At 42.1% G+C, this 14012-nt stretch overlaps 2 protein-coding genes and 1 long non-coding RNA gene across 3 annotated transcripts in view; all 3 read right to left on the bottom strand.

Annotated features, from left to right (window-relative positions):
• The window catches only part of LOC137316666 (Fc receptor-like protein 5), a 37932-nt gene extending 36648 nt beyond the window's left edge, over positions 1-1284 (bottom strand). The window contains exon 1 of the mRNA XM_067980512.1: positions 1203-1284. Within this exon, the coding sequence (XP_067836613.1) occupies positions 1203-1233 (31 nt within the window). The 5' untranslated portion in view covers positions 1234-1284. The remainder of the gene's footprint in view (positions 1-1202) is intronic.
• Positions 1-14012, bottom strand: part of LOC137316793 (zinc finger protein 850-like) — a 512000-nt gene that overhangs the window by 279068 nt on the left and 218920 nt on the right. The gene's annotated exons all lie outside the window — the stretch shown is intronic.
• Positions 1-14012, bottom strand: part of LOC137316818 (uncharacterized) — a 181828-nt gene that overhangs the window by 123939 nt on the left and 43877 nt on the right. The gene's annotated exons all lie outside the window — the stretch shown is intronic.

The following is a 14012-nucleotide window of genomic DNA, read 5'->3' as shown; positions in this document are numbered from 1 at the left end:
CCCTAAAATCGAGATGCAAGATGGAATAGAGAATGAAAAATAAGCAAGCAAACTGAAAATGGCCAGTACTGAAGAGAACAGTAAGAGCAGTTGGCTTCATGGCGGAAGAAAGCGGTTTCAACTCAGAGGAGGGTTCGTTCAAAGAAAGAGGAACTTAACCTCTGACAGAGGGAACAATGTCTCAACACCAACGGAATAACTAAAAATATATTTACTAGATTATCCACTGAATGTGTTAAAATGTTTCTTCTCCCCTTTTTTCTCTCTATCTCCCCCAAAGAGGTGTATTCACGAAGGGAGTTGCTCAGGGCCGCCCTCCAATACCCCACCGCATTATCTGCTCATGTCTGAGTGCAGGGGTTGATTGACCTGAGGTCAGCCGTGGTGACCCCTGTCGAACTGCACCCTCCTAACGCGCATGCTCACTTCCAAGCATGGAACATTTCGTATCAGAGAATCAGAGAAGGTTACTGCACGGCAGGAGGTCATTCGGCCCATCGAGTCCGTGCTGGCTCTATGCATGAGCAATCCATCTAGTCCCACTGCCCCGCCAAAAATAGCAGGGCTCGTTCGAGATCAATTAAGATGCGATAAGGCGACACTTGGCCGATATTTCATTCAATGGCTTTGGGGCACTGAGCCCAATGGTATCGCCCCCACTCCACCCCGCCCCTCCCCCCCCCCCCACCTTGATAGAGATCAGCAAACTCAGCGGATGTCGATCGTGGAATTTTCCTTTTATATACATCTTACTCCGACACTGTAGACAGTAACTGGGCTATCGGGAGACCAATATCTCCCCTTTTCAGCCCGTCTCAAGGCGCCTCACGGGAGCGTTATCAAACAAAATGTGACACCGAGCCACTGAAGGAGATATTAGCTCAGGTGACCAACAGTTGGTCAAAGCTGCAGGTTTTAACAAACAGATTCTCATAGATTCAATTATCAAAGAAAAACTAGATCCGAGATACTTTAATACCGATATGAAGAGAGATTGTCCCCTCACCGTTACACTCCCCTCACCGTTACCCGCAGAGAATTCAGCACAAGCAAGCAACCGCTCTGAATGCTTTCCAATGTAGAAGGCTCCACACCAAATTATGAGATACCGGAGTTCGGACACCGCCGGGTTCAGTCTCACTCTCCCGCTTACAGTTGCCCACTCAGACCGGGAATTGGTATAAAATTGTTTCACGACTCACCAAACAGCAATAAAAAGGCGGTTGTATCCATTTACGAAGAAGTGCTACTTTGAGGCATGAGAGCTGTGAGGAACGGCGACTGAATCACTTGCTCCAACTCACTGAAGGACAAACCCGGAAGGGTTGAGAGACTGAGAGCGGATACAGAGGCTGGGTGGGAATGAGTTGGTCCCCACAATTGAAGCAACAACACAGAGTTTTGTACAACCTGAAATAAGATGTGGCTTGGAACATTGCAATGATCTAACATGGCAGCCTTTGACTATTAGACGGTGATCACAGGATGAAGGGGTGAGAATGGACCATGTACCCAGAAAACAGCGTAAATCATTTGTGTTTAGTTAGAACGATTGCTCCCATCATGGTCAGGATCTCTATTACTGGGAAGGGACCGTGTCCCACTTCAGGCACTCGGTGTCAGCATCAAGCACCCAAAATTCAGGCGCAGGAAAATGTAACAACAAAGTGCCTCAACCCAAACCTCAGGTGAGCTACTGTATCGATTATTGCTTTTCTATTTCCCAAAACAGCCCACCCGTGGGCTAGTTTAGCGAGGTGTTGTCCGCATTAAATTACAGACGATTAAAAATAAAACTGGAACATCCAAACCCGGCAGCAATTTAGTTCCACGGAAGTCTGGTATAATGAATGTAGATGGATATGTTCAATGTGACTCTGATATTGAGTTGGTTTACTCTCTCATATCGCCCTAGTAACGACTGTGAGAATGAAAATACCACCTCCAGCTTTCTCCAACCGCCAATTTCAAACCGTTTATCGATAATAGAACCGAAACACAGCGCTCCGCACAAACCCTTACAGACTCGGGCTTCATATTCAAGGATTCCCAGAAACACGGAGCTTTCAAATAAACTCCGTTACAATTAACAGTCAGTAATATTCCTGCCTAAATACAGTCCCTTCTCTCACAAGTCAACCCGCCTTCTTCCATTTCAGTCCCAGACCCGATTCGATCTCCACACACATCACCTCCCAGACGGGTTCAGCAGTTTAAAAACACCTTATTCCAGCTGATTTGGAGAATCTCATGTGTTGGTGTTTGAGTTGTGACGCGGAGTTTCTCCGCCAGTGTTACAGTCTCACAGACACTCTCGCCCTGAATCTGTAAAAAGAAAATAACCGTGAACTGGGCCTGGAGCCGAACACATCCCCAGTTACAGTGAGGCCCGGACACCCCATTCTCAGTGTTTTATATCAGACAGTCTCCCACCTTCATGTTCAGCACTAGAGAGAGACAAACACACACTGTCAGTCTCACACTTCCAATCGGTGTGTCTATATCACGCTTGCCAGCATTATCTAACCTACATACACAGCACCAGAGACAGACAGACAGACAGACACGATGAGAGAGGGAGATAGAGAAAGCGGAGAGACAGAGACAGACAGACATACACAGTATCAGTTCCAGACTGACCTGTAAAGTTGCGTTTTATCCAGAAAGATCCCATTGTTGAGAAAGAAGGTGCAGTCTCATCTCTCACTGTTATTGTACCAGAGACAGACACATTATTAATCCCACACTGAGGGAAAGTGCAGAGAGTGAAAGAACAATGGGCTACATTTAACCCTCTTTTGCCTCTTCTACCATCTGCAGTTATGCAGCTCAGGGCCGTTCGGCATTATTCTCAGTAGAGCGAGAGTTTCACTCCGGTTAAATTAATCTATGACTTTTGCTGTCAGATATTAATCCGACACGGTCCCAACAAACACACCGACTCACTCTTTCCTCACATGTTTCTCCAGGATTGGTTTGAGAAATGCTCACATCAGTTTTATCAGTAAAGAGTACGAGAATGAACAAAATCCTTAGACCCATTTCAGAGCCGCCCACTTTATCTCTGAAAGGCTCTTTACCATCAGAAGATACCGAGAGAAACAGCAGGGATGGAAACATCTAGTTTAATAGTTAGAGATTGTAAAGTCAGTCTGGATTCCAGCGTTAGGCACTGGTGGAATCCCATCTGTTTTCCATTCTGGTGCCTGTTCCTGCACTGCCTGTGGACCCCATTCCCTCTGACCTTTCCCCCAGACCCACTTCCTTTGCTCAGACTCGGAAAAATTCCAATTGGGGAAAGTTTCCATCGATTTTTGTATTGGGAATTAAACCAGATATCTGCGCATGCGTGACTCAGCCCCGCCCCCAGCTCTGGTTGTTGGTGAGCAGAAGAGCGCATGCGCGCTCCCCTCCCCCAGCTCGGCCTGTGGGCGCCATTCCCTCAGTGAGCGGAAGAAGATGGTTTAAAACAGCCGGGAATGGAGAGATCACGGCCCCCGGGGGAAGGGAGCAAAGAGCAGCCTCGTTACAGCAGCTCATCGCTTCGGGACCGTGTCCGCAGATGGGCTCAGAGATCGGCATTGAGTCCGGGGGAAGGTCAGGGGGAGTCCGGGGGCTGTTTGTAAGAGGCGGAGTGGATCAGGAACTGGTCCCGGAACATGGAGTGAGCGGGGGAAGGGAGAGGTCATTCTCGGGCTGTGTGTGTCCAGGGTGTGTCCAGGGGAAGGGAGAGAGAATGGGAAGAACCTGCTATTTAAAATCATTGCTGCTTTCTCTCCCCAAACCAGCAGTGAATGTTCCTGGTTTAGTTCCAGTCTCACCCTGTTTATTGTTATTGGACAGTGAAGAGTGGAAACAGAGCCGGACAGTAAGGATGTGGGGAGTTATACAAAGAGCATCTATTGCAGGCACCAGGTGAGAAGTGTGAAGGACACATTTTAAACAGCGGCTGTTTGGTTTCATTTGAACGGTTAGTCCCATGGGAGAGGGGATTAGAATCCTGACCTGTACAAACGTCCCAGCCCCATCGGGTAGTCCCATTCATTTGTTAGTGGAGGGGTTGGGTTGTGTCTGGATGTCAATACATTGTTGTAAAACAGCCCAACACACCTGGTGTGCAGAAGCTGGGTGCTGCAGTACTACAGTGGAGTCAGACACTGACACTGTTTGAATCGCTGATTTACATTTATGGATATTCAAAATAATTATTAACAGATATTAAACTGATCACTGCTGTTTTTTCTTCGTCACCTGTTCTTGAGTTACCAGACATACGTTTCTTTCCACAGGCGAACCCTTGAAGGATCCACAATAAATGTGATGTTTCCTCCACCCGAGGCACAAGGAACAGTGCAGTCAGCTCCTTCTCACACACAGTAAGTACATTATCACACACAGAGCACGGAGACACAGACAGGTCATCAGTTCCACAGTCTCAGACAGCAGAAGTACTCAGTCCCACAATGATCCCAAGTTCCAGAGACTCATTTTCAATCCACAGTCAAACAGAACAGGTGAGGCAGACACTGTTCCATTTCCCCCGAACTCAGTCCCGCTGACAGGGAGTCCAAAATCACACTCTCAGATTGTCTATTTCACAAAGGGGCAACATTAGCCATGAATTAAATACCAGATAGAAATCACACATGGTACCCGATTGAAAGGTACAGAATGAATCCCAATAACGTTCCTCGAGATTCCTATTGAATTCGAGCCCAGAACTCTCACACACATGTGAGTTTAATACATGCAGTATCCATTCTAATAGTGTACCATTCGAATACAAATTGCTAGTGCAAAACTCACGTACAGTATCAGATTGAGAAATGCTGTGACAGTGTAACCTGAGAAACAAATTAGATACCAGTTTATAATACACTCATAGTATGAGATTAAAAGATACAGTAACAATTCTGTTCATCCAGACTGAGATACACATTACACACGAGTCCAAAAATCTTATGAAACAAAGTTTAAATTTACAGTATCAATTCCTTTAGTGCAGACTGAACTACACATTACATACCAATTCACAATATCATTTTGAAAGATTCATTATCATTCACAATAGTAATCACAGAAATACACATTTAATACGAGTCCAAAAAGCACACAAATTATCTGATTAAAACCTCCAGCATCAAATCCTAAAGTGTATCCATTTTGACCAATTAAATAATGTGAAAAACTATTTAAACATTAAGACATTAAAGCTACAGTATTGAATACCATAATGTAATCTGAGAGAATAATTGCATAGAGATACAGAATGAATCTCACACTCAGATACAGTACAGAGACACACAGACACAGAATGAATCCCACACTCACATACAGTACGAGAGGTTGCCAGACATAAATTCAATCCCACACTGAAGTACGGTACAAGAGATGACAGATACAGAATGAATCCCACACTGGCCATACAGTACCAAGGACTGACAGATATCAAGTTCATCCCACACTCTCATAAAGCACTCGAGACTTACAGGTAAATTATGAATCCCACACTCACACATAGTACCAGAGACAGACAGATACAGAATGAATCCCACACTCACACACAGTACCTGAGAACTGCAGATATAGAATGAATCCCACACTCACACACAGTACTGGAGACTGACAGATACAGAATGAATCCCACACTCACACACAGTACCAGAGACTGACAGATACAGAATGAATCCATCACTTATATATAGTACCCCTGAGACTCACAGATGCAGAATATACACCAAGCTCACAGTCAGTACCAGAGACTGACAGATATAGAATGAATCCTACACTCACATACAGTACCACGAACAGAATGAATCTCACTCACGCACAGTATCAGGGACTGACAGATATCGAATGAATCCCACACTCACACACCATACCAGGAACAGAATGAATCTCACTCATGCACAGTACCAGGGGCTGACAGATAAAGAATGAATCTCACACTCACAAACAGGACCAGAGACTGACAGATACAGAATGAAGCTCACACTCACATACAGTACCAGAGACTGACAGATACAGAATGAATCTCACACTCACAAACAGTACCAGAGACTGACAGATACAGAATGAATCTCACACTCACAAACAGTACCAGAGACTGACAGATACAGAATGAATCTCACACTCACAAACAGTACCAGAGACTGACAGATACAGAATGAAGCTCACACTCACATACAGTACCAGAGACTGACAGATACAGAATGAATCTCACACTCACAAACAGTACCAGAGACTGACAGATACAGAATGAATCTCACACTCACAAACAGTACCAGAGACTGACAGATACAGAATGAATCTCACAATCACATTACTGCAGACTGAGTTGCGCATTACATACCAGTCCAAAAATCTCATAGTGTCAGATTGAAAGATACAGTGTCAATTCCATTGGTGCAGACTGAGCTACATATTCGATATATTGGTAATACTCATGTTATACTGAAATAAACATTATCAATACCATTGGTACAGACTGAGCTACACATTGCATTCGAGTCCACAAACCCCATAAATGATCAGACTGGAAGGTATAGTTTAAATTCTATTCACACCACCTGAGCTAAAATTATATAACAGCCCAACAATCTCATACAATATTAGACTGAAAGATACAGTATCGATTCCGTGAGTGCAGACAGGGCCACAGATTATATAGCAGTCCAACAATGTCACAACATATCAGACTCAAAGATACAATTTCAATTCCATTAGCCTAGACTGAGCTATATGTTACTCACCAGTCCAAAAGTCTCTCACAGTGTTAGACTCCGACACAGAATTAATCCCATTATTGCAGTCTTAACTACACATTACATACTAGTCCAATAATTTCAACGTGAACAGATTGAAAGGTACATTATCATTCACAATAGAGTTCAGAGATTAAGATGTAATACCACTCCAAAACTCACACACATTGTTTGATTAAAGAAAATCGAAAAGTGTATCCATATTATCAAATCAAATACTCGACAAAGAACTGTATATAATTTGGAGTGTTAAAGATACAGTTTCAAGTACGATACTCTGAACTGAAATAAGAATATGGAATGAATTCAGACTTGCACATTGTCTCAGAGACTGAATTACATAATGAATCCCACACTGAGATAAAGCAGCAGAGAATGGCAGATACAGAATGAATCCCACTCACACAGACAGTACCAGAGACTGACAGGTACATAGTTAATTCCACACTCACACACAGCACCAGAGACTGGCATTGATAGAATTAACCTCACACTGACATAAAGCACCAGAGACTGTCAGATACAGAATAAACTCCACTCTCATATACAGTACCAGAGATAGACAGATACAGAATAAACCCCACTCTCATATACAGTACCAGATATAGACAGAAACAGAATAAACCCCACTCTCATATACAGTACCAGAGACTGACAGATACAGAATAAACCCCACTCTCATATACAGTACCAGAGACTGACCTCGACTGGACGTAAGCGAGAACTGTAAAAAAGCGGAACAAATTCACATTATCTGTCATGGTTACAGATACAGGACAGTGTGCAATGTGAGGAAAGTTTCTGTCTGTAACTTTTACTCTCGTATTTTTGCACATTTTGACGGTGAAACATGAAGACAATTGATTCATAATAAAGTTTTTCTTTCACTCATTCGATAGTTGTGAATTTGCCCCATTATATTTCACTGTACATTGCGCAGTGTTTCTCTCTGATTTCTCAGGACACGATTTACATTGCTCCTCTACCCCATTTAGACTCTTATTTTCCAAGCAGTATGTGGCCTCCTTATTCCCCCTAGCGAAATGCCCCACCTCACACCTTTCTATATTGAAATTCAATGGCCATTTACACGGCCGTTCTGCAAGTTTATTTTGTCCCAGTCTTCCTCAGTATTGACAATACCCCCTAAATCAATTACAAGAATTTAACACAGCATTACAAGTAGTGTTTGGTCAAACAAAATGTACTTGCAGCTCGTCTCCATTCCCAGTTTTTCTAAATCCCACCCGTGCAATATAATGTGAAGAATGAGTTTATCTTCTGTCCCTCTCTCATCTGTAAACTTCAATGACCCGGGGTTTGGGGACATCTACTGGCCGGAAGCAGAACTGCAACAGTTCGGAACAAATTGCTGAAACCGGACAATGTGCAGTGTGAGCGTGTTTGTGATTGGTGGCAGGTATTAAATCTGATTTTTTTTATACCTGTCCATTAAACTTTAGTGTTTGTTACTGAACAGTAAACAGAGCCGGACAGAAAGGATGTGGGGAGTTATACAAAGAGCATCTATTGCAGGCATCAGGTGAGAAGTTTGAAGGACTCATTTTAAACAGCGGCTGTTTTGTTTCGGTTGAACTGTTCATTCCAAGGCAGAGGGAATTAGAAATCTGATGTGTGCAACGGTCCCGTCCCCATCGGTAGTCCCATTCATTGATCAGTGCAGCGGTTGGGTTGTGTCTGGATGTCACTAAATTGTTGTAAAACAGCCCAACACACCTGGTGTGCAGAAGCTGAGTGCTGCAGTACTGCAGTGGAGTCAGACACTGACACTGTTTGTATCGCTGGTTTTCATTTGTGGTTATTACAATGATTATTAACAGAGATTCAATTGATCAGTTTTGTATTTTCTACTTTACCTGTTCTTGAATTACAAGACATACTTTTTCTTCCTACAGTTAAATCCTTGAAGGACCCAGAATCAGTGTGATGTTTACTCCACCCGGGGCACAAAGAGCAGTCAGTGCAGCCAGCTCCTTCTCACACACAGTAGGTACCTTATCACTCACAGAGCACAGAGACACAGACAAGTCATCAGTCCCACAGTCTCAGACAGCAGAAATAGTCAGTCGCGCACTGATCCCAATCCAACAGTCAAAGAGAGCAGGAGAGAAAGACATAATTCCCATTTCACAATGACTCAGTATCGCTGACCGGCAGATAAATATTTCCCAGTCCAAAATCACACCCAGTATCAGATTGAAAGGCACGGTGTTAATCTCACATTCGTTCAGCCTTAGCTACAAATTAAATACCAGGTAGAACTGACACATGGTACTGATCGATAGATACAGAATGAATCACAATAGTGTACTCCAAGATTCAAATTAAATACCAGCCCACAACTCACACACATTATGAGTTTAAAGATGCCATATTCATGACAATAGTGTACACTGAGATATAAATTAGATACCAGTTCAGATGTTACCCATATTTGACTCACATATGTCCAAAAACCTCATAGTGTCAGAATGAAATGTACAGTTTCAATTCCTTTACTGCAGGCTGAGGTACACATTAGATACCAGTCGAAAATTCTCATACAGTATCAGATTGAAAGACACTGTATCAATCCCATTATTGCAGACTGAGCTACACATCACATACCAGTCCAAAAATCTCAGTGTCAAGTTGAAAGATACAGTATCAATCCCATTAGTGCAGATTGAGCTACACATTATATACCAGTCCAAAATTCGCATAAGGTATCGTACTGGAAGATAAAATATCAATTCCTTTACTGCAGACAGAGGTTCACATTAGATACCTGTCCAAAAATCACATACAGTATCATACTGAAATATATAGTATCGATTTGATTAGTACAGACTGACCGACACGTTACATACCAGTACAAAAATCTCACACAGTGTCAGACTGGAAGATACAGTATCAATTCCATTAGTGCAGACTGAACTATACCTTACAAACCAGTCTAAATATATTGTGCAGTGTCAGACTGAAAGGTACAGTCTGAATTCCATTCGTGCAGACTGATCTACACATTATATACCGTCCAAAATTCACATACATCATCATACTGAAACAGACAGTGTGAATCCCATTAGTGTAGTCTCAACTACACATCAGAAACTAGTCCAAAAATCTCTCGCAGTGTCTGACTGAAAGTTAGAGTGTCAATTCCATTAGTACAGTCTGAACCACACATTTCATACCAGTCGAAAAATCTCATACAGTGTCAGACTGAAAGATACAATATCAATTCCATTAGCCCAGACTGAGCTACACAATAAATACCAGTCCAATAATTTCACAGTAAAAGATTGAAATGTACATTATCTTCACAGAGATTAAAATGTAATCCGACAACAAAACTCACACACGTTGTTTGATTAAAATAAAATCCGAAACTGTATCCATATTTACAAATTAATGCTAGATGAAAGATTTGCATACATTAATGACTTAGAGATACAGTTTGAAACACCATACTGTAACCTGAAATAAGAATACAGAACGAATCCAGACTTGCACTTTGCCCAGAGACTGAGTTACAGAATGAATCCAAACTGAGATAAAATACCAGAGACTGACAGTCAAAGAATGAATCCCACACTCACAGATAGCACCAGAGATTGACAGATACAGAATGAATCCCACACTCACACACATTCGCAGAGATTGACAGTCACAGAATGAATCCCACACTCACATACAGTACCAGAGACTGAGAGATACAGAATGAATCCCACACTCACAGACTGCACTGGAGACTGACAGATACAGAATGAATATCACACTCACATATAGTACCAGAGATTGACAGATACAGAATGAATCCCACACTCACAGACTGTACTGGAGACTGACGGATACAGAATGAATATCACACTCACATACAGTAACAGAGACTGACGGACAGAGAATTAATCCCAAACTCACATGCAGTCTGACATCTACTGGCCATAAGTGAGAACTGTAACAGAGTGGAACAAATTCACATTATCTTTCGTCGTTCCAGATTCAGGACAATGTGCAATGTGAGGAAATAGTTTCTCTCTGTAACTTCTACTCTCGTACTTTTTCATATTTTGTCCGTGAAAAATTAAACAATTGATTCATAATAAAGTTTTTGTTTTGCTCATTCGAAAGTTGCCCCATTTTGTTTCACTCGACATTGCACAAGATTTCTGTCTGATTTCTCAGGACTCGATTTATATTAATTCAAATAAACCGAACTGAAACACAAAATAAAAACTGAGCGCAAATCTGCAAGTTTCAACGGCGACCGTCAAAAGTGAAAGGGATAAAATATAGAAATAATTAAAACCGAAAATGCTGGAAAGACTCAGCAGGTCCGGCAGCATCTGTGGAGAAGGGAAGCTCGGGTTAACGGTTCAGGACTATGACCCTTCTATAGATCAGAAAGGTTAATCCGACATAATTGAAACAAGGAACGGGAATCAGCAGAGGGAAAGACTTCAGAAAATCAATTAATTTCACTGAATCCGGGCAATTGTGTTCCGTATCCACTGTACAGATCAGGGCACATAATAATACAAAGGATCAGAGTTAAATTCAACGTTATGGGAGAAATAAATGAATTTTAAAAGTATTTTTATGTAAATTTGACCCGTTTGTGTTTTGGAAACACTATCGCTCTGAACATCATCAAATTCGGTTCAAGTCTTGGTGTTTCTGAATTCAGCGAACTGGGATTCAAACCTGTTGGAATTAACTGTTTGGAAGGCAGCTATACTCACCATGATAGCACCTTAGTTCACTCGGAGGGAGAAATAGAGTGTTTCTGTGGAGTTTCGGACTGAATTGCTCCCTTTTGGTTTCTGGCACTTTAATCATAGACAATAAATAGTTCCCAAACATCAGCCCCTGAACAGACACAACAAGCTGATGGAATTTCTCATTCTTTGATATTAAATAAGGTGATGGCAAAAGCGAATGGAAAGAGGTTAGGAAGAAGTCACAAAAACAATTAGGGAAGCAAACAGGAACTACGAAATCAAATTATCAAGGAATACAAAAAGAAATAGTAAATTATTCCACAGGCACAAAAATAACAAAAGGAAAATCAGAATATCTGAGGGCCACGAAGGAATGCACAAGATAAACTAACAGATAACGTCAGCGAAATGCCAGAAATATTGAATTATTACTTTCCTTCAGTATTTACCCGGGAGATTAACAGGGTGAACATGATATTAGAGGAAGAGGTCAATAAAGATATCAAGACATTTAAGTTAGAAAGGGTGGTGAAACTCCTGGTCCAGATGGATTGTATCCGTGCATATTAAATGAAGCAAGGGAAGAGATAGCAGAGGCACTGTTACATATATAGAAAAAATCATCACAAAAAGGAATAGTGCCAGAGGACTGGATGACAGTTAATGTGATTCTTATATTTTAAAACAGGAGATAGAACAAGTCCAGGGAACTATAGACCAGTTAACTAAAGGCTGGTGGTAGGAATGATCATGGAATCTTTTACTCAATGCTGCAATAGAAAAATTGTAAACAATTTTACAACACCAAGTTATAGTCCAGCAATTTTATTTTAAATTCACAAGCTTTCGGAGGCTTCCTCCTTCGTCAGGTGAACGATGTGAAAATGACGAAGGAGGAAGCCTCCGAAAGCTTGTGAATTTAAAATAAAATTGCTGGACCATAACTTGGTGTTGTAAAATTGTTTACAATTGTCAACCCCAGTCCATCACCGGCATCTCCACATCATGACTGCAATAGAAAAACATCGAGAAACCGAAAATATAATAAAGAATAGTCAGCACGGATTTCAGAAAGGGAAGGTTTAACAGTTTGACAGAAGGTTTGAAAGTTTAAATTATAGTTCAACATAACTTATCTGCTTTTCAATTCTACTCCTCCAGAAACAAACCTCTGTGTTTGCTTTTTATGGACTTATCAACCTGTGTTGTTACTTTTAAAGATTTGTCAATCTGTACCCCTAAATCCCTTTACACTTCGACTCCATTTAGACTCTTATTTTCCAAGCAGTATGTGGCCTCCTTATTCCCCCGAGCAAAATGCACCACCTCACACCTTTCTATATGGAAATTCAAAGGCCATTTGCACCGCCTTTCAGCAAGCTTATTAAAGTCAGTATAGATAATACCCCCTAAATTCATTACAAGCATTTAATACAGCATTACAACTAATGTTTTATCTATAAAATGTTCTCCATTCCCAGTTTCTCCAAATCCCACCCGTGCAATATAATGTGAAGAATGAGTTTATCTTCTGTCCCTCTCTCATCTGTAAACTTCAATGACCCGGGGTTTGGGGACATCTACTGGCCGGAAGCAGAACTGCAATAGTTCGGAACAAATTGCTGAAACCGGACAATGTGCAGTGTGAGCGTGTTTGTGATTGGTGGCAGGTATTAAATCTGATTGGTTTCTTCAGATATCCAATCAGATCGATAAAGGAAAAATATTGTGACATCAGTCCCAATCACAATCATTGCCTTCCCCCATCCCTCATTACCATAGGGCTGTGGGGCTGCCTATTTAATCCGAGCTCGGAGCAGATTTGGGTCATTTCTGGGTCTGAAATTCAGTTGAAAATGCCTGAGGACAAGAAAGCAGCTTCCAAGAAGGGCGCCAAGAAAACCTTGAATAAAGCACCAGCCAAGGGCGGCAAGAAGCGGAGAAAGTCGAGGAAGGAGAGTTACTCCATCTACGTCTACAAAGTGATGAAGCAGGTTCACCCCGACACCGGCATCTCGTCCAAGGCCATGAGCATCATGAACTCCTTTGTGAACGATATTTTCGAGCGCATCGCGGGTGAGGCTTCCCGCCTGGCCCATTATAATAAACGGCACACCATCAGCTCCCGGGAGATCCAGACCGCCGTGCGCCTGCTGCTGCCCGGGGAACTGGCCAAGCACGCCGTGTCGGAAGGGACAAAGGCGGTGACCAAGTACACCAGCTCCAAGTAAAACTCCACAATGTACTGAAAAAAAATAAACACAAAGGCTCTTTTAAGAGCCACCCACAGTCTCTCTGAAGACGCTGTACCGACACCTCTGTATGGAATCATTTTACTGTAGATAGTTTGATACTAACTGTCTCTCTATAACTCTTGTGTTTTTGTAGTTTCTCTTGAAATCTGGAAGATTCTCATAATCACAGCCCGCTTTAATCTGTGTGTCGCTTTTTTATTTAGTCCCAATAACCAAAAACGTGTCCCTGATCCTCTCATTCCCGTTCATTTTCCACCCCTTCCCCCGTG

This window comes from Heptranchias perlo, unplaced genomic scaffold (assembly GCF_035084215.1).
Source record: "Heptranchias perlo isolate sHepPer1 unplaced genomic scaffold, sHepPer1.hap1 HAP1_SCAFFOLD_60, whole genome shotgun sequence".
NCBI classification, from domain to species: domain Eukaryota; kingdom Metazoa; phylum Chordata; class Chondrichthyes; order Hexanchiformes; family Hexanchidae; genus Heptranchias; species Heptranchias perlo.
Note: the sequence above shows the minus strand (reverse complement) of the source record. Positions and strands in the feature narration are given on the sequence as shown.